The 25215-nt window shown below is 30.0% G+C and overlaps 2 protein-coding genes across 2 annotated transcripts; both read right to left on the bottom strand.

The window, feature by feature from the left end:
- Nucleotides 1-2587: 2587 nt before the first annotated feature.
- Nucleotides 2588-8908, bottom strand: LOC114184986 (serine/threonine protein phosphatase 2A 57 kDa regulatory subunit B' beta isoform). Its single transcript, XM_028072442.2, has 2 exons — nt 7379-8908; nt 2588-3645 (listed from the first exon to the last, which is right to left on the bottom strand). Exons 1-2 carry the CDS (start codon nt 8462-8464, stop codon nt 3325-3327), a joined length of 1407 nt encoding a protein of 468 aa, XP_027928243.1. The 5' UTR covers nt 8465-8908; the 3' UTR covers nt 2588-3324.
- A 9431-nt stretch (nt 8909-18339) lies between these two features.
- On the bottom strand, nt 18340-20788 carry LOC114176794 (protein NUCLEAR FUSION DEFECTIVE 4-like). The gene has a single exon (XM_085673302.1). It carries the CDS (start codon nt 20354-20356, stop codon nt 18608-18610), a length of 1749 nt encoding a protein of 582 aa, XP_085529428.1. The 5' UTR covers nt 20357-20788; the 3' UTR covers nt 18340-18607.
- Nucleotides 20789-25215: the final 4427 nt, after the last annotated feature.

Below are 25215 nucleotides of genomic sequence, written 5' to 3'. Positions count from 1 at the left end.
ATTTTCTAGCATCTTAGTAATAAAATGTAATTTTATATACATACAAAACTTTTTAACTTTGTCAGTTTAATAGTTTTTATTTTCACTTAAACATGGAGAGTTGTGTAAAATATTGAAATAAAATCTTATTTATGATAAATTTCATCTTAAATAGGTCATAACATTTTTATATTTTGTAATATTAGCTTTCAAACTTTGAAGATTTATGTATATACTTAGGTTAAAATATTATAGATATTCGACACATTATAATTAGAATACCTAGTTTGAGATATTCAACTAATAATGCATGATATTGTTTTGTTTAATAAAGTCCTATGAATTTTGAATAGATGAATATTACACGTTTTTATAAAACCAAATGGTCTTATTAGACTTCAGACATTCGAGTCTTTTGGATTGTCAGTTTCTTATAAGCTTAGATGTTCTCGGTTTGATTGAATTGTACATGTACAAAATACTACAACAATTATGTCAGTTCGAATCTTTGTCAATTATAATAAATGTTAGCCTATTTAAAGTCTTACCTGGATTGGTTATTTATATTATTTCTAAATTTACCTTTTCGTTGTTGACCTAATCAAGATTCAATTACTTGATAACTACGCTACTTGAGTTAATAAAGATTAATAAATTATTTATGAAGTTACTTGACTTGTCATAGTGTTGATTTTTGAATATTGCACTAAAGTGTTGAGTAAGAATTTTTTTTAAAATAAATATAAATAATAAGAAAGTTTTTTTTTCTTTACCTATTGTAATGCATTTAGGTCTTTATTGATGGCAATGAGTGGAATTAGCAAGATGATGAGGCCGAAATGAGTGGGGAGCAACAAGAGAAGACCATAATGGAGGCCAAAGAGCAACGACAATGAATAAGATCAAAATCTTTGTTATACACCTACATACATTTGTAAATTCTTATACACAACACATATACCACACTCATTGAGTTGAATGCTTCATGAACAATATTATATTGTTCTTCAATAACAAATACAATTGTATTCTCAAACCTCCATTAATTTCTACTTTCATTATAAATCAATCATTATTTTATTGGTAGAACATTAGTTACTTTGCACTCACATGTGATATATTTGATCATAAGCATAATTTCAATTTTAACTACCAACTACTTTGGATATACAGGTTATATTCTATGGTTCGAACTCTCAAGTTAATTTTAAACTCATACTTAACATAGTCATTGTCCAAATTTTGATTGTAAAAATTATTTTTTTGATAGGTGTAATATCCTCGTATAGATCAATCATCCACACTTTAAAAATGTTTTATTTGAACTTCAAATCTTATAATTTGTGGTTTATATTAAAAAAAATTTAACCAAGGGTGAAACTATTTGCTATTTAGTATATGTTTGTTTTAAAATATTTTAACTATATAACCAAAAAACTCTAAGATAATTTCTTCTACTCTTCTTCCTTATCTACTTAAAAACATTCACCCACGTACTAAAGATAGCTCTTGTCTATTACTAACACTGACACAATTTGTTTTTTTTTTCTCTCTCCATCATTTTTATCTCTTTGCTTTCACATCTGTCTTTACGTTTATACATTTATATATTCATATTATTTACAAAACAAGATGCAAAAGCATAGTTAATATTGTAATGGCTTGGAGTGTTTCTAACTCTCCTTACTATTGATGTATTGTTGGTAGTGTTCTAATGATTTGCAATGTTCTAGCCCTCTATCTAGTGATGTTGTTGTTGACTATAATTGTGTGTACACTATTATGATTTTAAATTATAATTTTGTACAAAATAATATATAATAATTTCTTTAATATTTGAAGTGTGTATTTTCTATAATACACTATGTTCTTACTATCACATAGAGAAGAGGAGAATATTCTTATTGATGTGGTTTATGGGAGAAGATTTTGATTTTGATTTAATTTCAATGATATTTTAATTTCAATAATTTATATTAGATGAATTAAGTTTAGTAAAGTGGTGAGAAAATGATGAATTTTATAAATTTAGATTTGATTAAATATTGATAAGGAATTAATTTTATTTTTTACAACTGTATGTTTGATGATACACTGATCTGAGTATAATCTCAATTTTATATAGATCAATCATCCACACTTGGAAAAATGTTTTATCAACACTTTAAATCTTATAATTTGTGGTTTATATTAAAAAAAATTTATATAGATCAATCATCCACACTTGGAAAAATGTTTTATCAACACTTTAAATCTTATAATTTGTGGTTTATATTAAAAAAAATCAACTAAAGGTAAAGTATTTGCTATTTAGTATCCCTTAATTTTAAAATATTTTAACTATTTAAATAACAATATAAAATATTGAAGTTTCTACTGTTAACACTTTCCCGATTTCTCATTTGTTTTTTCTATTAAAAAAAGTAAAAGAAAAAGTCGCGTAAATAGATTGTTAACGTAGAGAAACTCATTGATTTCTTTGATATTTTAGAAGAACCATTTCTTCTTTGAATGCAACTTTGGAGTAGGCCTAGCATTGAGAACAATTGAAGTAAACACATGGAGAAATCAAGTAGTTAGAGTATGAGAATTTTGTAGAGCAAAGTCATGAGAAAAATAGGGATAAAATATCAATCTAAAACAGGAATATCAGCTTCAAAGAGAAGAAATCAACAGTTACATCAAAAGGAAAATCAATACAATTAACTGAGACATGTTGATGGGCGTTCCAAATCAACAACAGGAAAATCTCCAACCCCTTTGATCGGAGATCCAGATTAGGGGAGTAATCATCAATGGTGGGCTACATCGAACATGTTTGCAGCATTGCTTGAAGGCAACGTTGCCCTATTGTACAAGTAAATTACCAGCCCTTTCATATGATTCGTACATAACCCCCATGCCAGGGAGAACCAGCTCCTCACAAAAATTAGTGTCAAACCAAACCTGCCCTAGTTTTACTATAAAATTCCCCCAATCAGGCACCTACTACTTCTTGTGCCATAAACACAAAGGTCACTAGAATCTGTTTCCAGAAGGAAAAAAGTTATCCGTATTTCTCTCTGTAAGTGAAAAAAAAATACAAGAAAGTATTTCATTAAACATTCTTAATCTGCAGACATTGCTAACAACGTCTAACTGATTATCCAACTGCACTTTTAAGTTACATTAATCACTGCTTTCTTCAACTTGCGGAGTATCCAACTGAGAAAATAGAGAGGAAAAAGAAATTAAGTGGGAAAGAAAGAAACCAATAAATAATGGCACCAAAATGGCGAGGGGCACATATAATCCTTCACCGCCGATCCAATTCACAGTCCCAGTTCAGGCTGAAAAGTAATTTGACTAAGCTGTGACCATATCCACCCCATTCTGTGCAGCTGCATCTGTCAGTCTTTTCCAATTCAATTCCCGCTGCTCTTCTAAATCTTTTGCTTTAGCCTGCCTCTCTGCATACTGTCTCTGACATTCTTCAAATAATTCTGCGTCCATTTCTATGAACATTTTCTGAACGTTCACGGTCAGCCCGTGAACAGCCTGGTTCCAATGACTCTGGATATTTTTCTCCAGTGCTTCAAATATTATGGGTAATACTACAGTCCTGTTTTGGGCAATTAAGCTGACAATGTGCTCATTATTCCACAAAAAGAGAGTTCGTTCTGCAACCTGCATTGCAAGGTATGCTTAAGCATAGGGTTCTGAAGGATTATATAAAGCTAAAAGCATCAATAGACAAGGAATTACAAAACAAAAAATAAATAATAGAGATTTAAAGCAATCAGGATTCTCACTTCCGTATTTTTGATTATGACTGGAAAGATAAGATTTGTAAGAGATGATTACAGAATCAAATCAAACAAATATAAATAAACAAAAAAAAAATTACGTGAAGACATTCTGGATCCTGTAATAAAAGACCATAATTATAGCACCTTAATGGAAGAATTATTCGAAGATCACCTTAAACATTCTTAAGGTAAGAAAACCACATCCTGGCAAATGTACACTATTATACTATCCACAAGCACTAGATGGTCATGGTCAAGACCCTGTTATCATTTGCTTAAGCTTAAATTATCATTAATGAATGACCAAGATCGCATTTGGAATCTTGAACACAAACATATGGAGCTTGGAATCTTGAAACAGGAGAACGGTGTCACTCCTTCCTCCCTGTCTTCAGTTTTACAAAGTAACGCCCAAGTTTTACATCCCAGGATGAAACAAGTGCATTGAAGGGAACTACAAAGAAGTTTATAATAATAAACACCCCCACGGCTTTCTTATAGTTTCTGTGAAACTTATATTATTGCCAAGCTGCAATACCAAATGGCATGAAAGATATCCATAGAAATGCTGTTAAATCAAATTCTTTCTCCCTGACAATATTCAAAGAAATCTAAAAGGTCATCCTAATTTCATGCTTTTTGTAGATTATATAATTTTGACTGAGAAATCATGGAAAATAATTAACATTCAGCTTGAACTTTGGAGGCAGACCAAATGTTCCTATTTTAAATATAGGGATCTGTAATACAAATGAGGAGGGTAAACCCTAGCACAACAGTAAAGTTGTACCTTGGTGACCAATTGGTCGTGGGCTCAAATTATAACATATGGTAATGAATGTTGGGTTTTAAAGAGATAACCTTAGAGAAAGGTGGGAGGAGCAGAAATGAAAATGTTACAGATACATATATAGAGATGCAAGAAACAACAAGATGTATATAAGAGAAAAGATTTGTGTAGCGCCGATAAAGGAACTTGTAAACTATAGACACTTTTCCTAGGGACAACATTCTACATCAATAGCTTTTCAGCTGGAGACAAGATACAATGCACTAAAAGTATTATCTGCACATTAAAGACATGCTGATATTGCAGCTTAGTGATCCCAGTGAAAACGAGAAGGACACAACCTTTTAAGCCAAGAGGTCAAAGCAATACACAAGGTAATAATTCTGAACAGATACTTACTAGTTTAGTAAAAAATAATTATAATACAAATTATGGCTTAAACACAAAGGACTCGCTTCAACTCATCTCCGATAAATAAGAGCTAAATTTCACTAAAACAGAAAAAAGACAAAGGAAGGAAGGAAATAAAGAAGGTCAACAGAGCTAGAGTTTGCTGAAGGTTTGATTAAAGAAGCTTAGGTAAAACTTCTCTCAAATTTATGATTCAGAGGTCCGATTAATTGCATTTAGGTCAAGCTGTGAAACTAGGTAGCATTTTTTATAATAAAGAAAATTCGAGGATATTTGCCAAATGTAAAGAGTTTTAAGTGGGCAACAGAGGATCGAAGCTAAAGCAAATGTTATTTAATTTAAGCCAAAACAACATTGCCAAATGCCACCCAAGCATTTGTAAGAAACCAAGAGGCAATAGTTCCAAAATTCCATTTAATGTTTAATCAAATGAAAATGCATGGTTGTCATAATTGTTATAATTAGCACTACCTTGTTGGGAACAACGAAAATGAAGGAAAAAGATGAGTTGAAGGATAATTTATCCTTTGCATCCACATTTATTGACTCAATTGGAAAGTCCTCCTGATCTAACAAATTATCTATTTTACCTTGACTTAACAACATAAATTGCATTAGGCCACTAACAATTCAAATCCAGTGTTGAGTTTGGCAGTTTAGAAGTCACACACAAATCATATGAACATATTACTAAATGGCTTTAAAACAAATTATCTGATAAATAAACTCACGTTAGATTTTCTTTTGTGTGTGTATCAATTTGTTCCTCAAGGATTCAGAATTTCAGCATTCTGATTCAAATTTTAGAATGAGCGACGAAAATGAGTGCTCATAACTAACAAGTAATAAGGATGACTTTAATGAAGTGAAAGTAGATTAGCTTACTATGAATAATTAACCCTAAACAACCAGCTCCGCAAAAATAAAAGTTCAGTTTCACCATTTAGTTCCGTTGCCATTCTTAATAAATCTGAACATGAACCTCACCAAAATAATAATAACAATATGATTGTAACATTAAGGGGGGAGAAAACAAAACTATAACTCAAGATTTCTTAAATAATGCACAAATGAAACCACAAACTTACTAAGTTATTAAACAGAAAATTTACTACAATCACATTGTAAGCCATTAACCATTTTTTTTCTGACAATAAAGAAAAACACATTTCTTTTTCTAATCTGAGATTTTTAACCACTTTCTAGATCTAGAGGTATCCTCCATTGAAATCAATCTTGTTCAAGTCAGAAACATCCACAACATCATGAGGCTGGCACTCCAGAATGAATTTTTTACATAACCAATTTGGCTTGGGGAAATCAAGTATATAAGACTTTTACTGGTCTTTAAACCATTTGAAAGATACAGCACATAATTACGAGTTCCATAAAGTAAAATGGCTATGAAATGATCATCAATTGAACCTCAATTCTGACTGACTTTGCTAATTCAACTTTAAGCTTAAAATCAAGGCAAAAATGAATTTATAACCTCAGTATGTGAGAAAATTATATGCCTTTTCTTGAACTTGAATTGACTTAACTCAACCCTGAAAGATATCTCATCAGATGAGTATTTCCTAAATCTTTATGAGCCATACTTTTACAATATCTATAGTTAATGTAAGATCTCAATACATCCCCTCTCCCAATGCCCAAAATTGCACATGTAGAGCATGGCAATTATCAGATTGGTAGTCTTTTAATGCACTAGGAAAGCTACAAGGCCATTTAGAGCTATTTTTTTTTTTATATTGCACAATGAAATCTATAGGGCTGGGTAGATTCCACTTAAAAAGTTGCAGGGCCAGGGTGTCATTTAATATTTTCCTCCTTGCTCCTCGCTCCTATCATACCATATCTACATTCCTTTACCCTCTTAGAATTATAACTACTAATACCATCTTGAACTATAGTTGGGGCTAATTCAATCCCAAAAGCAAATTCATGAGATGAGGATTGCCCAAGCCTGGAAATATTCTGCCCATATCTCTTAGTTGACATGGGATCTTGACTTATGAATAGCTATTTTACTATTTCTACTTCTACATGCTAGGGGTTTACATTGCTAGAAAATCTTGGTTTTTTTCCCATCAACCAACACATCATTAAGCTGCAAATTGAAAAGGCACAACTAAATTATCCAAAAAAACTAGGGGGGAATAAATGGATTAAGAGTGTAGTTTAGGACCAAAAAGATGCGACAGTTTAGTTACTAATCTAGTACCTAGGGCTGAACCTTGCATTAACCTTATAGTTATACCATATATAGCCTCAGATTAGATGTATCTTCATAAACAAAGAAACAGTTGAACAAATTGCACATTCATAACCCGGCTAACCAAAGTAAAGGAAACGTTGAAAAAAGGCTTGCATCAGCAAACGTGATGAAAAACAATTCCACACGAACCTGAAAGTGAGAACTATTGAGGCAGCGAGCAACCTGTCTAAAAAGAGGGACCATGCAGCGTTGGAATTCCGCAGCTTGCGTGGCCTCCAGCACCTCCTCCAGTTCCCCAAGAAAGAGAACCTCCTTCTGGCAATTAGTTACGGGCCAATACTTCAACAAGCCCCTAATAACTGCATCCGCGAGCTTGAAATCCTTCTCCACAAACTGCGCAATGCAATACGACAACTGCTGGTGATACACCCCAACCGGCTTGGGCTTATGCAGAGGCAGAAGCGCCCTCGATAGAAACAGCTTATGTTCTTCTTTCATCGGCAGAGCAAAGCCATTGATAATGCTCCCCAGAATCTCAAGAAGCTCCCCAATACCGCTATGCCGCTCCGTCTCATATATAAACCGAAAAAATATGTTGTTAATGGCCTTCCTGATAAAGGGGCGATGAACCATGAATTTCCCGTACACGCGATGTAATATGGTTTTTAAGTACTCACGTTCACGGGGGTCCTCAGAGTCAAACAAATCAAGCAGTTTGAGGACAAAAGAATGATCAATGTACCGTTTCGCAACCTTTGTGTCAGTATCAGAGGAAACGATGTATCTGAGAAGAAGCTCGTAGACAAGCTGAAGGTGCGGCCATGCAGGATCGAGGCACGGCTCCTCTTCCTCCGGATCGGTGGCTTCCTGTCCGGTGTTCTCGTGCGCCGCCGGCGGGAGGCACCGGAAGATATTGACGGACACCATTTTGATCATCTCCTCCTGGCAAATCTCCGTTATCCTCCCCGAACCCGATTGGATGAAATCCACGAGCTCCATCAGCGTCTGCCTCTTGATTTCCTTCTCGCGAATGTTCTTCAGCGTGTCCGAGAAGTCCAGCAGGTGGCAGCATATCTGAAGCTTACGGATGAACAGGGTCTGCCGCTCCGACACAGGCACGTCGCGGAACAGCGGCAGCGGCTCTATGGTCCCCGGAGGCGGCGGCACCACCACCGCCGGAGCATCGGCCGTCGCCGGCGAACCGAAGGCGGACGGATCGTTCGGGTCCGTCTTGGAGGGCTTCTTCTGCCCTCCCTTCATGATTCGCTTAAACATTTTTGGGGAACGATGGAAGAAACCCTAACCCTAGGCTAACGAATTCGGAAGAAGCTCCTTCCCAATCCGCTCATGCAGCTTGGCCTCCAACGATTTTCGCATCACAGCGAGAGCGAAGGACGATGGATCTGACAACCGCGCTCCGGGAGGATCAAAGTGGCGAATTAGCGGAATGGCTGTGGTTCGTCGATCGGCGATGCGTTCCGGCGAGTGAATATATGGCAGAGGGAGAGAGAGAGAGATAGTGAGATAGTGAGTTTATAATGAGAACTAAAATGAGAATGAGAATTGCATAAGGTCAGAGAAAGGAAAGTGAAGAATTGTGTTGTGGATTACGATAATGGATTTGATAATGTTAGAAGAAAAAAGGAGTCTTTGAGATTGAGTTTAGAGCCATTTCTACATTTTTAATCATCCTACATGCCAATTCAAATATTGAATTCAAGTTCAGCTTTTTCGATTAGATAGGATTGTATCGTTGTTTTTTTTTTTTTTTTTTTTTTCTCACTTTTATATATGTTTCTCACTCTATGCATCTTACACTATACATTTCTTTTTTTTTTTTTTTTCAATGAACACCTTCCATTAACTTACTTTCTGCTAATTCCGGTGAAAACCATTAAAATATTGTCACAAACAAATTGTTATACTCTCCATAAATCTTAAAATATATTATGCTAATGTTATTGAAATTTTTTGTCATAATTATGTTAAAAATAAACTTAAGATACTATTTGATTAGTTCAGTTGATGAACTCATTGTGATTCATCTACTATGAAAGATTTAGAAAGTATATATGAGATATTAATGGACGAATTTTACATTAACCGTGAAAGCTTTGCTCCTATAAATATATGTTTTCAATTTGGTGCGGATTTAATTTTCAAAAATTAAAACAATTTTTCAATTTCTTTATTTTAGTTAAAATTTCTTCTAAAACTCACTTTGATGAATTTGGTACAAAAATTAAATTCAATATATTGATCACTAATTATTTACATTTGCTTGATGATTTTTATTTTATCAATAATAAAAAATTAATTGAACAAAATGTGTATTTGGGATGTCCAAATCCTTTTTCAAACAAAAAAAAAACTAAAAATACAAACATAGAGATTATTTAACTCATGCAAGGCAAAACTGAAAAAAAAAATGTTGTCTATATCTCTTACAAACAAAAAATCCATTCAGTTATAATATCTCTGCACCTATTACTTCACTTCAATTGTATTGAAATATGTCTTACAAAAGATGACATTTAACTTGACTTCCACAGATATCATAAGAGTTGTCACTTGTTGTTTAGACCATTTGATGTGACTTACTAGATTCTTTTTTTCCCCTGTTTTTATCTGTATTTGTACCTGCATATATTAAACACAAACAAAAAAACATTCCCTCTGAATCAACATATGACTTTTATCCATTCAATTTTAGTATCTCTGCATTTATTACTCAACTCCAGTTGTACTAAACCATGCCTTACAAAAGATGACATTTAGCTTGACTTCCACAGATATTAAAAGAGTTGTCACTTGCTCTTTAAACCATTTGATGTGACTTACAAGGTTATTTTTCTTCATGTCTTTGTCTGTATTTGTACCTACATATATTAAACACAAATAAGAAAACATTCACTCTGAATCAATATATGATTTTTATGCACTGAGTTGGACTTAAACACCAATCAGAATATGATAGTTTTACTTTAAAAGTTTTGTTTGTTTACCAGGTTCAGACATTTAATTAAACTGAACAGAAAATCTCTTTTGTATCAACCTTCTTTGACCTAAAAATAATGTTTCTTTATTTTCACATCTTACAAATCATGATTATCAAAACATTTCTCTAAATCATTTTTTTTTTAATTGTTGTAATTCAAACTATTGAGAGTGTTGTATGGGTACCACGTGTTGTAAAGTGCTAATTTCAACCTATTTACTACACATATCTCACATTTTACCTGTACATTTTCTCAGTGATAAAATTTATTGTACTAAGAATAGGACAAGAGTGACTAGAGTTAGCAATAAAATAACACTATTATGATGGTAATGTAAAATACAAATTATAACGAGGTCCGTGTTAAACGATAATAAATCATAATTAAGATTAATTAGGGATGCTGAAGACAAAAAATAAAGGACACCAGTTTTGATAATTCGAGGTGTTTGTAATATAGTTTTATTTGTGTTTTCTTAAAAAAAAGAAAGATAGTTCGAATAAAATATAAATTAAACATGTATATGCAGTTTGATTTTATTCAACTTGAGTATAATGCCACACAGAAGAAAATATATGACATTAAATTTAAACAAAAAATTTGTAATTTGTTTAGCTTTCATTAGGCAGTTTTAAAATTCTTTTAATTTGCAAAAGTAAGGTATAATTTAATAATATAATTATTATAATGATGTATTATTGTTACATAACTAATATTTCTTTTTTCATTATGTTGGAAACATTTTATTTAAGAAATAAACCACAATTTTATCATTTAAACATCTATCAGTTTAGACATTTAAACTTAATAATTAATTAAATATTAGTGTCTTAATTAATAATTATGTGTATTAGTTTGAGAATATAAATTAGTTTTTTCTTTGTGATAATGTGAGAAAGAAAAATTATTTAAGGTTATATTATGAGGTTTTAATTTGTTTTCTTTTTTAGTATCAATGTGTCATAAATTTGAAGATATTTTTTGCAATTTTTATTTGGAATGGTTTTATAAGATTTACACTTTCATTTTTTATTTGATTTTTTAGTTTTTTTACTTGATTGTTGATATTTTGAAATCAGAAAAAAAAAATGATCTAAGGTGGTAAATATTTTATGATACTCTAGTAATGAATTTTTAAAATTCATACCATAAACATATGATTTTATATATATGATCCTTGCAATATCCTATCCTAATAAAGGTGATAAATGAATATAGATAACCAATTACAATGTAATTTAGTTAATCTATCTGTATTTATATTACATTAAACCAAAGTACGTGAAAATTGCATTGTGCAAAAATTACACGTGTATATATAATTCATCACATTTCACAAGGTTTAAGTATTAATACTCATGTATGTGCAATAAAGGTTATCTTTTCACCATCAAATTTCACTACTAATGAATTATACTCATGTATGTACATCCACCTAATAAAATAAACTCATTAACTAAACTTTGTGCTCATTTTTTCCTACTGTTGGATGGTCATTACAAAAATAAAACTTCCATTTCACGTAGTTTAACATCATTTAGATACTATTTCACAATATTGATGGGAGTGTAAAAAAATAACTTTAAATATATTTTTAAAGAAAAAATGAAAATAAAAAATAATGAGGTATAATGTAAAATAAATGTTGAAAAAATTTCTGATATTAAAATATAACTAAAACAAAAATATCACATATATAATAGTTTGACAAAACCGATCAATTCGACCCGTTTTGACATGCTCAATCAACCCGTTTTAATCTATTCCATTTTACTATGTAAAAAATGAAGTGATCCGTCATTAGATAATAAAAAAAAATTATTTAAATTATAATACAATATTCTTTTTATTTATTAATCAATTAAAAGAACATTAAAATTTAAATAGAAAAAAAAACATAACAAGTTAAAAGACATATATTACTAACAAGATAAATTATATTAGTAACATAAATGAAGTGATAGTAATTTACAATGTTTCTTATAAGTGTAATGTATAAAATATATATTCAAAAATAATAGTATCAATATTGAAAATTTATAATTAAGGAATTATATAAGACTGAAGCGAGTTTATATATATTCTAATTTGTGTATAATAGTGTATTTTTATAACTGTAAAGGTAATGTTTTTTTTTTTTTATGTATGGGAAGTAAGTTATTTTTTATATATTATAAAAACTTAAATGGACAAGAGATTGTATTACGTATAAAGAAGTATTTAATTGGGAAAAATACTTACAAGAATTTTAAAAAGAAAATCATGAATTAAAATTAGCATATACATATAACTTTTTTATTAATTTTAAAAAATATTGTTTTAATTTGTATATAAGTTAGTTTTTTTATTTTAAAATTTTGTTGCTTTTTTTGTTAAATATGTTTTTTATTCATTAACTTTAGGTGAAAATTAAAATTAGGTTCTCTTCGAAAATATTGTTCAATATAGACTTTCAAATACTGAAATGCGTGGATAACCAAATTTTATTAAGTTTATTTTGTGTTTTAAATGTGTTTCACGGTAACATTTGAGTTGTTTATACCATTTGATATATTTTCGCTTCAATATTAGTTAATAAATGCATTTGAAATCTCAAATAAACTTAATAAGATCTTATTAAAAAGACACACATCTCTAAAGTTATGAACTAAATTTTACCTAAATTTTAAAAAATAAGATTAATTTTAATTTTCATTTAAAATTAAGGACAAAAACATATGTAACATTTATTTTTGAAACAAATTATAAATATGTTTTTCTTTACATTATTATATTATACAAAATCAGGTTAAATTGTCACGCTTTTATATGATTTTTTACACGGTTGGTTCTTGTTAAAAAAAATAAAAAATTAAATCATTGGAATGTCTTTGTTTTTTTTCCAAAATCTCAATTAAGTTATCATATTTTAAGTCATTTTAAATGGATCCTTATTTTTTAAGATGTGTTTCAAATTGGTATTTTTGTTAGTGTAACACTCACGACGTTAATTTTATGTCACATGTTAACTCTTGATTATTTTAAATTTTTTAATTAAAAAAATGTCAGGTCTTAGCTATTATTTTTTTTTTTAAATTCTATCACTTATCAACATAACAAATAGAGAGACCAAATCGAGATTTTTCGTAATAATAATGACACGTGAGTCGAAACAGAATCTTAATTTGACAATGACATTTTTTTAAATTAAAATAAAAAAAAAAGAAAAATAGAAAAACAAGAAACTGACACATGATAAAATCCTAATTTGATACGTGAAAGTTATTTAAAAGAAATAAAATAATAATAAATAATAAACAAAAATCAGGATATGTAATATGAAACTAATGTCTTAATATTGCATTAAAAAGAATTCAAATTAAAACATATTTAGAAAAATGAAAATCAAGAGGGATTAAAATTTGAAGGCCCAATTAAAATTTTGGAAAAACAAATCGAATTAATAATAAATTTAAATCTTCTTCTCAAGTGGGATCATAAGATCATATGCTTTGTGTTTTGAAAGTTTAAGGACAGAGATGATAATGATCCAACTGCGATCGTGACCTACCATTTTTGGCAACCTGAGAGTTAGCATAAAAACGAGTACTGACATGTAGGATCATAAAAGTTTTATTACAAATTAAAATAAATTTAACCAAAAAAATGTGTCTCTCACAAAAAAGATATATTTAATGTTAAAAAAACTGAAACAAAAAATCATGAGAAGCATGTCCCCCTATTTCATGGAAAATGAGGGAAGTAGTGAATAAAATAAAGATATGAAATTGAAAGGATGTAATGATCGAATTTTGAATAAATGTTGTAATGAAATGAGAGGAAAGGGAAGTTTGATGGAAGGAAGGTGCGTTTGGTTGGGAGAAATGCCGACCGAAATAGGTTATAATTGCTTCAGTGCTATTCTTTGCAAATTGAAATTGCAACTTTATTCATTCATTCACATTATTATTTCATCCACATAATTGCATTTTGCATATTCTATCTCATGGTAATTTATTTCCAGATCACATTGTCTTTTGTAATTAGTTATTAATTATGACTGCAAAAAAATATTTCTCTTCCCCATTTTTTGTAAATCTAAATTATTAATTTACATATGTTGATAATGTAAAATATTTTATGTAGATATTTAGTAAAAACTACCACAGTACCACTTCATAAGAAAAGGTTTTTACTTTTTCTTGGGAAATTAAAATAATCACATTTTTTATTATTAAATATTTTAGATTAATAATATTCATAAATTAAATTGTTTACTAAATTCACATCGACGAAAAAAATTCTTTTCATCTTAACTGGCCAGGTCATGCAGTTTAATTATCGTTCAATGAAACGTCATATAAAATTCTCAATTGATTAGTTTTTTTTTTTATTTGTTTAAATATGGTTTTGGTCCAATAATGACATTATTGTTATTTTCTTCTAATTATTATTAGTCTTTTAAATTCATGACATTCTAAATATAGAAAAGGTTAGAAATATTAATGACATAACAATGTTTAATTTAATATTTGTCACATAAATTTAATTAAATTTAAGAGACACATAGAGAGACTCGATACCACCAGTCATAAATAAACACGTATAAAAAATTAATATACTCTTTTTAAATTAATACCTTAAGGGAATTAAGTATTTATTAAAATTTTAAACCATTCATTAAATTAATGATTTTACTAATAAGAACCTTTCTTGACAAAATGTTACATTTTAATATTAATAAATGAATAATATTTAAACAAACATTCAGATAGAGAAGTGAAAACAATCCTTAGGAAACATAGTGAGAGATAAATAATTCATAGAGAATTATTTTTTATGTTTTTGCACTTTTCATTGGAAGCAAATCTTTTAGAGTCAACTACTTATTTTAAAATCATATTTGAACGTCAATAAAAATTTACCAAACAGTTATAAAATATAATTTAACAAACAACAATTCCATTTTCTTGTTAAGTGCTCGAAAATCTTTCACAATATTTTACACGCTAATTTTTACTATTTTCTCGCAAAATATTTTACTCTTGTGTTCAAAACTTCACCATATACTTCCACATTATATATACTCATAAAAAATTGACAATTTTCCTTCACCGAACTTTTGTAACTCTCTTAACATGTCAACAATATTCTTGTAAATCTCTTGCCTTTTCCCTAAATGTTTTCTTTTGATGTTTCTTCACATTTCCTGAATACCCTTCATTAATAATTCATTAGTATAGTTCATTTACCACAACAAAATTTTTAAATAATAACTAATTTGAGTGATTAAAAATTGTTAGTTTTATTAGTAAAAATAAAAAATTTTAATTGGTCGTCAAATTAATTTTTAATTAATTAGAAACTAATTTTTTTATAATTAAATTTAATGATCAATTTATAAACTAACTCCTTTTATAGTCAAAATCTGATAGCTAAATATTAGAAATCAATACTTATTTTTTATCGGTAAATATATAGATAATAGGACACTTTGGGGTGTCTTAACCCATATACAAAAATTTACATAATTATCCTATACATAATATTTTTTTGACATCGCAAATAGCTTTATATTATAACGTCAAAATCTACTCATGTCATTCTTGTGCTAACAAAGCATTTTGATTAGAAACAACACCTTTTTTTCTATTTCAAAGGTGATCTTCCTTTGTGATCAATGTGCTCTCATGCTTTCCACCTTATCATGTGTGACTTTATCTAAGGATGGAAAAAATACTCGTGTTCACGGGTATCCGTAGATAAAATATGTTGCGTACAGTTGGTACCCACAAGTATTTGTTACTTGCGAATAGCAAGTATTTTAATACCCGTTTATAAACGGGTTAGGTGCAGGTATCTTACTATCTGTACTCGCGGGTACCCTTTACCCGCAAAAAATTAAAATTAAAATTAAAATTATGTTTTATTAAGTTAGATTAAATTAAAATTAAATTTTAATTTATTTTTTATTAGATTAAATTTAACTTAAATTTATATTTAATTTAATTTTACATTTTTTTGTAATTTTATTTAATTTTAATTTTAAAATTTATAAAATATATATTTTTAAATATTTGCGAGTATCCACCCGTACTCGCGGATTTTTAAATACCCACAAATATTTTTTAAATAGGCAGGTAACCTACACATGTAGCAAGGTAGGTAGCGAGTGCATTTTTTTTGTGTGGATCGGATTGTAGGTAGGCACTATCCGTGTTGAAAATATTTTATTATAATTTAAAAAATAAATAATAAAAATAAAAATTCTACCGTTACTAAAGTTTTCATATTCTTATGGGTTAATGTGATTTATGGTTAACGACTATATTTTTTATTATAATTTACTTTGTGTCTACCTTTTCTACTTATAAATACCACCTAGGTGCATGGAGAAAGACACAACAAAACAACCACAAACACTAGAGTTTTCTTCGAAGTGTTTTTCTTCCCTTCTCAACATTATCTTTAAGACATTGATGTTCATAAGGTTTGGGGATCCTTCGCTGCACTCGATTGATTTGACGGGTTATTGTATCTTGAGAGAGAAATGCATATGATTTGAAAAACATAATATTTGTATTACTATGTATAGTGGGGACATTTTTTCTCTTAAGGATAACATCATGCGTGTCTCAACCCAGGTTTCTTCTATTCTTTCCTCATTTATTTATTTTTTATTGTTATTATAATTGTTGGATCTCTGATTAATATTTGTTGATTTATATATATATATATATATATATATATATATATGCATCATTTTAAGGATTTTAGAAACCAATTTAAAGACCTATTATAATTTTTTATTTATATTAATTACTATTTTAGTATCTTATAATTTTTTATTTTATATATTAATATATAAATTGATCACTATAATTATTAATATTTTTTTTGTTATTAAAATTTATAGTTAATAGATAATTTTCTTGTAATTATTATTCCTCGTAATACCATTACAAATGTATCACGTTATACCAAAAAGGTCTAATGCCATTTTGTTGTTATTTCATCATAACATTGTCCAGCTTTGCTTCTTTAAAATGTGCTCAATGTGTTGAAGATTGTTCAATAATCAAATCTATTTAACAAATAAATTTACTATCACACTGTTTTGCTTAATGAATTGAGTTATTAGCGTTTACAGGTTCAAACGAACTAACCTAGATTCCTTGACAAGGGAAGTCACTTAGGTTTTGTTCACTAGCGTTTCTGACTTATTACTTACTAAAAGGAATGTTCATGATATACACGTAAACGTTTTATTGTTGACAAAACATTCTGGTTTGTGGTACGTAGGGGTTGACATGATTGAATGAATGAATTCTCGTGAACACAGTCACGAATGACGAAAAGGGTTTGGTCCCACCCACGTTATGTTTCTGGATCAATATTCATCTTTGGCACGTACCAGTCTTCACCACTACTATCTTCATGTGGCTGTGAATTAAGGTTGCTCTACCAAGGCCATTCCACTTTGTCTTCGTCACCTTTTCCACTGTCACGCCGATAGGTATATGTATATATACAAAGAGAGATACGTATGTGGTTCTCGTTCACTACTGTATTTCGTTTTGGTTTGAAATGACATATAATCTTATTTATTCATGGACCACGTGTTAAAACAAATCTTAAGGATTCAACGAATGCCAAATCAATGTGGATGCATTTGTTAATGGGGTATACATTTTTGCGGCAGCAATTAGTTATATACTAATAAATTACAAGAATTGGAAAAGCAAGGAGATTGAAGACCTAAAAGTGAATATAAAATTAATTAGTTCAACTTTATCTTCATAAGATGAATGTAATGTAGTTATCAAGTGGTCCACTTGTGGGTCTCTTTTGATGAGGAACACAATAATTAAAAACATAACTTTATGACTTTAATGTAATTGTATATATTTATGGTGGAAATAGTTAACAATGTCATGTTTAGATTGGTTGAGATCATATGATCTGTAATGTAACTAAACAGTAACTTGTGAGAACTGAAAGAGTGAGATGAATAAATTTGAATCATGTAATTTTTTTGTGATCTCTTGTGCTTGTCATTAAATGCGTGTATATATATTATATAAAAAAACTATTGTATATGATTCAAAATTAGTCTTGTTTCTACCAAAACTTATGCTTCTTGAGGAACTTTTGAAAGGTAAATATTGAGGGGAATTTTAAAGATGTAATAATTATCCTGAAATCTTACGATAACTTCTCCCTTTTCACCCATATAAATTTGGCGTGAGAGAAAAATATTAACATGCAGTTCTTTCCTCTGATGAAAATGCTCTAAGTATTAACGCTTCTTATACCATTTACTAATTCTACAGAACCAAACTTATTAATGTACAACAAAAAGCCATGCATTTACTGCAACTAAACTTAAACACATTCTTTCTATATAGTTTTTCTCTGGTTCCTTGAGTGTCCTTCTATTTCAACCAGAACATCGAACACCATTCTTTGTAATCTCCGTCTCATTCTCTGTTGTTTCATGTTCCGTTCTAAACTTTCTATAGATATCCCCTTTGTAAAATTTTCTTGTCCTCAGCGCCAAGATGAACGAGGCTAAACACGCAACCAACGTTGAAGCTGTGATTATGATAAAAGCCATTCTGTAGCATTGCACTCCTACGCAAGTTAAGTCCTTCCCTGCTTCTCTCGTGAGTCCTTTGGCCTTCAACTGTTTCAGAGCCTCTTTATCATACAAAACACCAGCCACTTTCACGTTTAGAATGTAAGATCCAACAGGGCTTGCCGCGCCTCCTAAGTTGTATAACGTGGAGTAGTATTTAAGGCCAAATATTTCTGATATAATTGCAAACATCAGTGGCCATTGAGCTCCAAAACAAAACCCAATAATCACCGAAGACAAGTAGAGAGAGTTTGGGATGCCAAGGGCTATCAGAATATGCCCCACACAAGAGAGAAGCAAAACTAGAGTGACCATGTAGGGACGAGGGACTTTGTATTTGGCTAAGAGGACTTCAGAGGCATAACCAGCAGCTACTCTTCCTAGGTAGTTCCATATGCTCACCAAGGACACAAAGGTTGTCGTGCTTTTACTCGGGTAACCCAATGAGTGTCCAATCTGTCCTAGATTGTCTATGGCTGTTAATGTTCCGCCAGCACCGAACGTTGTTGCAACGAACAAAGTCAGCATGTCCACACTGAAAAGTGCTTGCAAAATGGTGTAGTCTTCTCCCCTCTTAGGGGGGTTGAGTATGTTCCTAAAACATGAACTTTTCTCATGTGAACTTGTGGTGTTTGGTAGCCCTTCTTGGTCGATGATTTGAGGTGGAGTAACTTCAGTGACTACTTTCAACTCGGGTGCTGAATCGGTCAAACCTTGCGTTTTGGCTTTTAAATGGTTTACCTCCTCTCTGAATACCACAGCGAGTGGGAGAAGAAGAAAGGAGAGAACAACAAGGCCATCGACTGTGTACTCAATCCTTGAGAAACTAAGCTTGTTTTGTACGAGGATCAAAACCATGAGAAACCCTGCAAGGAAAAGTGAAATATATAGAAGGTGGTAGAAAACTCTGTTGTTCTTAGGCTGGTGGACTGTGTTGAATATCCGAATTGTTGGAAGGAAAAGGAAGGAAACAGCGGCAGGGAGCCACGCAATGAGTAAGATAAGGGCCTGAGGGTTGTGATCACCGTAGAAGGCATGGTAGAGCTGTGTGATGATGGCACCACTTAGACCAACGTAACCTTTGAGTAGGCCTAAAAGACTACCTCGGCTTCCTGGGAAGTTCTTCACACATGTGACCAAAGCACCAGTGTTGGCAAAGGTTTGAGAATTTGCGCCGATGCAAATGTAGAGACACATTTTCCAAAGCTGGGGCTTGGCAATGCGGCCAGAGACTGCAAGCCATATCATGAAGTAGCCAAAGAAGTTCATAAGAACCCCTATTGAGAGTACCACCCAGGGTGGTGTTACCTCGTTGACCAACCCAGATATGACTCCAACGTTGGCACCTAGGTCTTTGAAGAAGCTGATCAAGTTTAGAGTGGACTGGTCGTACCCCAAAGAGGTTTTAACCTCGTTAGAGTATGCTCCGAACATATAGGTTGCCCCAGCAACAGACATGATAAGTAAAGATGCAAACAGCATGAACCAACGCCCGGTGATAACATGGTAGCCCAAACTCTTCATTCCTCCTCTCAACTCTGCCACCACCATTTTTCACTTCTGTTGTATTATGGGATCAAACACTTTGATTGAAGTGAGATGAGGCTACACAGAACCACGAATATATATACAGACAGAAACTATAGCGATTTCGACCAATGTGGTTAATCTGTAGAGATTAGGACGAGGCACGTGTTCCAAAAAAGAAATTGTAATATAGGGATGAATGTATATGGATTGAGTGGGGTGTGGGAAGATTGGTTTTGTTTCCCTATATGTGAGGAAAAAAAAGTTGCACACGGAAGAAATGATTATAGTTTGACGCGGTGGTTTTTGGAAATAAAGGGCGGTGGAATGAGGGGAAGGATGTTATGAGGTATTTGAGGAAAAGAAAAAGATGGGATAATAATTTTGTGGTAAGTACAATTATATGAATGGAGAAAGGGACTAGCACTGAGCGTGGTGGTCCTAAGAAGCCACTATTGGAGTAGAGCCTGGAATCAATGGTAAACTGGATGTGGCCACCGCTTTATACGAAAAATGTGCAATCCAACGCTTTAGATTTCGCCATGACCACTTATGTTAAGTATTGCCAAGACAAAATTTTAACTATATATTGAATACAACTTGTGTGTCCAAGCTAACTTTTGAAGCTCTACTATTGTTTTGGACGAGGACGTGTATGTGACACAAATAATTAATCGTTATCCCTGGCTTCTTGCTTTATTTTACGTGATTTGGGTACTCTCTATCTCTATAACTTGTATGTTTTTATCTTATTCTTCTTCTTCTTTTTTCATCCATTTTTCTTTCTAATAAAATGTGACCTGAATCGTTGTGTTCATTTTTGTTTTCTCTTTTTTGTTCGCGTGATCGACATCCTCTCCAAACTCTACCCGCTCCACTATCCAAAGAGAAGACAAAAGAGTAAGGATTCGATGAATTTCGTTCGTAAATGTACCTAAATTCTGGTCCGGTCGAATGCAACATGCGTAACAAATGGTGTATTGGTAAGCCCATTTAAGCCAAGGCCCATATGAATTTATTTGTTTCAGCTGTGCTGTGGTTGCCTTTCTTCTGCTAGAAAAGTGTAATTTTTTAAAAGTATTGTTTGGTTTATCTCAAGTTGTATGATGAAGCAAATGAAATTGTTCACAAACGAGACATCAATTTAGCAGATAACAAAAAGTGGTCAGTTATTCATCAATCTTTTATTTGGAAATCCTCGAATTGCTTGCTGTGTTTGTATTATGGATAAATTTGATAGATAGATTTGAGAAAAAAGATAAGTAAGTAAAAATGAGGTTATTTTGAATAAAGAAAAATAGCAAAAATTTATAAAGAAATGAAAAGAAAATTTATGAAAGATATGAATAATAAAATAATTATTTTAATAGATAAAATTGTAAGATGATAAAATTATTTTTGTAGTTATATTATTATTATTTTTATATTATTTAGATATAAATTAATTTCTATTATTATTATTATTATTATTAACTTCATTGTTAAAATTAATTTAAAATAAAATATGATTAGTTAAAATTAAATTAAAATAAAATTCAAGTTATTATTTAAAATAAAAGAGTATCATAAAATTATTTCAAATTAATTTATTTAATTATTAAATTAGAATTTTATTATTAATTTAATTAATAATCCTATTATTTTTATTTTTTAGTATTTTTATAAATATTTAGTTTATATAGTGTTATTGTTAATTATTACTATTATATATATATATATATATATATATATATATATATATATATATATATATATCAATAATCCATTCTACGTTTGATTTTAAAGAGAATATATTATTTTTCTTCTTTACACTATTCATTCATAAAATCTCGTATAGAAAAAAGCACAGTTTAATAATTTCTTCGTAGTCCATCTGTCGTACTCTATATTTGATCTCCTTTGTACTATGAACTCCCTTTTATGTCTTCTTCCTTGAATCTATCTATAGTACTTGGAACTAAGTCTGGCTGATCATCCACCGAATTCCTATATGTCATTTGCAAGTTTAATGGATATTAAATTGTTTGTATTTTTATTTCTTTTATAATGCACAATATTTAATGTTAATAGATAATAAAACATAAAATTAAATATAATAAAGAATAAAAATATTTAGGTTTAATTAATTTTTTGGTCTTTATTTTTGTCTAAAAATTTCAAGTTGATCTTTCGAGTTTTTTAATCTCTATTTGGTTCAGATTTTTGAAAAAAGTTGTGCAATTTCGTACCAACAAACATCAAAACATCAGTGTTTCAAAAATCGAGAATAAATTGAGTATAAAAAAATATGAAGACCAACTTAACATTTTTAGAGGAAAACAAAAACCAAAAGAGTAATTAAAAATATTTATTAAGATATCTTTTATTTTTTTTCTCACTTTCTTGTTAGTTTTACACCAATTGTACTCATCTCTCACTCTCGCATGTTTTTCTTTTATTTTTTGAAAAACAAATAAAGGAAGCTAGACACAAACTCATTATTTTTTTTTTCATTTCTCATTTGTCCTCTTCTTTTTTGGAAGAAAAAAAAGGTAACTCTCTCATATCTTATATGATGATGATATATTAATTTAATAGTTAACATCATTATTATTTTTTATTTAATGAGTCTTTTGTATATTCATTTTTTATGAATATAGAATAAAAAATAATATATTATGTAATTTTTCATAATCGATTTTTAATTGTCACTTAACTATAATATATTTTTCTTTTAATAATTACGTTTCTCAATTTTTAATTAGATTATGATAAATTATTTTTTAATATAATTTTTAAAAGAATGTATATTGATGAATAATGAAAGAATAAATTCACGGTTTAAAAATGATAAATGGAAAGCTATTCGTGAATATGAAAACAAGATAGATTATATTTCTTCACAACATTATACTAATTATTCAATCTAATGGTCCAATTATTCAGTTATTTTTTTAAGCATTATAATAATAACTCAATCTAATGATCAAAGAATAATATTATTTTGGTCCCTTCAAAACTTTTGATCAAGATCCGTCACTACCACCATCGTTTAGTACTCGAGTTCAAAACAATTTAAATACTATTTCCTCTTTCCACTCCTCGATGGATCGATGCGTTTGTCTTTTAAGAATAAAATCGTGACAAAGTTCCACGTTCCAATGCGGATAATACTTCGAAAACGCGCTAGTTGATCCTAACGATGTTGTGGACTTGCGATAACATTGGGGTCGTCTGTGAGGACAACAACTTCCCTTTTCCTCATCTCAAGAGTTTGTTTGGGTATACTCAATAGTCCAACATCGCTCACTAATCGATGTCAAACGTAGTTTAAATACTACTTCCTCTCTCCATTTATGAGGGTGTTTTTAAGGATAAAACTGCGACGAAACTTCATATTCCAAAACAGACAATACTTCGAGAACGCGGTAGTTAATTCTAACTATGTTTCCAAAATTGCACTCGGATCACATACAATTCTTTGTAAATCATTTAATGCAAAGGAGAAGAAACCTTGAAACCAACACACTATAAGTGCTCATGTAGTTGTGAAAGTTCTATGTTAACAAATAGTAGAGTGTTGCGGTGTCTTTCAATTATACATTTTGTCGTGTAAAATTGTCTTAAAATTGGAAAAATAATTTTTTGACACCATTTAACAATTTTATAGGGTTAAAATGGTTTTAAAAAGATAAACAGTGCAGAGTAACAAGAGTAATGGGAAGTAACACCAAATGAGTGTAAAAAAAATTCTCATATCAAATATCATGATCTTTAAAATTTATCTCATGAGTTTCTACGATTCAACAAAGACATTTGTAGAGCTGAAATGACAGAAATTGAGAAGTGGTAGGATTCAAAAGACTTGGAAATTAAAACCAAAGAGAGGAATTTAAAGAATGATTAAAATCGAGCTTGTTTAATTTGCTGAAATGCCTTAAAGAAGTATAAAAATGGTGTATCTCATGCTAAAAAAAATTAAAACTAAAAGGCAGTTATAGTGTTTAAAGTTATTTTGTGAGAAATACAAAAAAAATATAAAAACGTCAATCTCATATTAAAATAAATTCTTTTATGAGAAGACTGAAAATCACGTAGATTTTCTTTTTATCAAATTTCTTATTAGAACAAATAAAAAGGTAAATTTAAAACTTCTTAAAGATTTATTTTGGTTTTTAAAATTATATATTTTTCATTTAATTTCTTAAATGGTTAGTTATTTTTTAAAGAAATAATAGATAATTAATACCAAGAAAAAGTACAAAACAAATTAAAGAAATACTATCAAATTATTTTAATTATTTATTTATAAATTTATAAATTATTTATTTTAATCCATACTAATAAAAACAATGTTTTTTTATTTATCGTGCATATTACTTTCCTTTGTAACAAAAGGGTTTTTTTCTTTCAAATATGGGTTAGTTTGGTCACAAAATTACAAAATGGGAGTGCGTGGAAAATTTACAAATATGGATAAAATGATTAGGATGGAGGACGACTTCTAGAAGTGGTTATGTATATAGATGGTGTCTTTGTAAATTTTTAAAAAGGCAAATTTGTCATAATAATGACGACTTCAACTGAACTTAAGTTGTCTTGATTAATAATGACTTTGGTTTGTTGATTTTTTTTTTAATTATTTTTAGTTTATTTTTTTATATATTTTACGTTAATTTATTTTTTTATATATTGAGACGTGATACGGAAGTAAAATTAACATAAATGTGATATGAAAGTAAAATTAACATAAATAATCGGTGGAAATATATGGATTGAAGTTGAAATTAATTAAAAAATAATCATTTAAAATATTTTTTTGTAAAAGTAAAAAGAGTAAAATCATGTTAGTAGAGCATACAAAATTACAAAGAAGTCAGTGTGGGCTTCACCCAAATCTCTAA

This window comes from Vigna unguiculata, chromosome 1 (assembly GCF_037176805.1).
Source record: "Vigna unguiculata cultivar grain cowpea cultivar isolate G323 ecotype 2 chromosome 1, ASM3717680v1, whole genome shotgun sequence".
Classification (NCBI taxonomy): domain Eukaryota; kingdom Viridiplantae; phylum Streptophyta; class Magnoliopsida; order Fabales; family Fabaceae; genus Vigna; species Vigna unguiculata.
Note: the sequence above shows the minus strand (reverse complement) of the source record. Positions and strands in the feature narration are given on the sequence as shown.

Excerpts from the sequence above, each read along its gene's own strand:
- LOC114176794 (XM_085673302.1), bottom strand. The coding sequence starts at position 20,356 with ATGGTGGTGGCAGAGTTGAGAGGAGGAATGAAGAGTTTGGGCTACCAT.
- LOC114184986 (XM_028072442.2), bottom strand. The coding sequence starts at position 8,464 with ATGTTTAAGCGAATCATGAAGGGAGGGCAGAAGAAGCCCTCCAAGACG. Across the intron at positions 3,646-7,378 it reads TCAATAGTTCTCACTTTCAG|GTTGCAGAACGAACTCTCTT; the intron begins GTTCGTGTGGAA and ends CTTGCAATGCAG.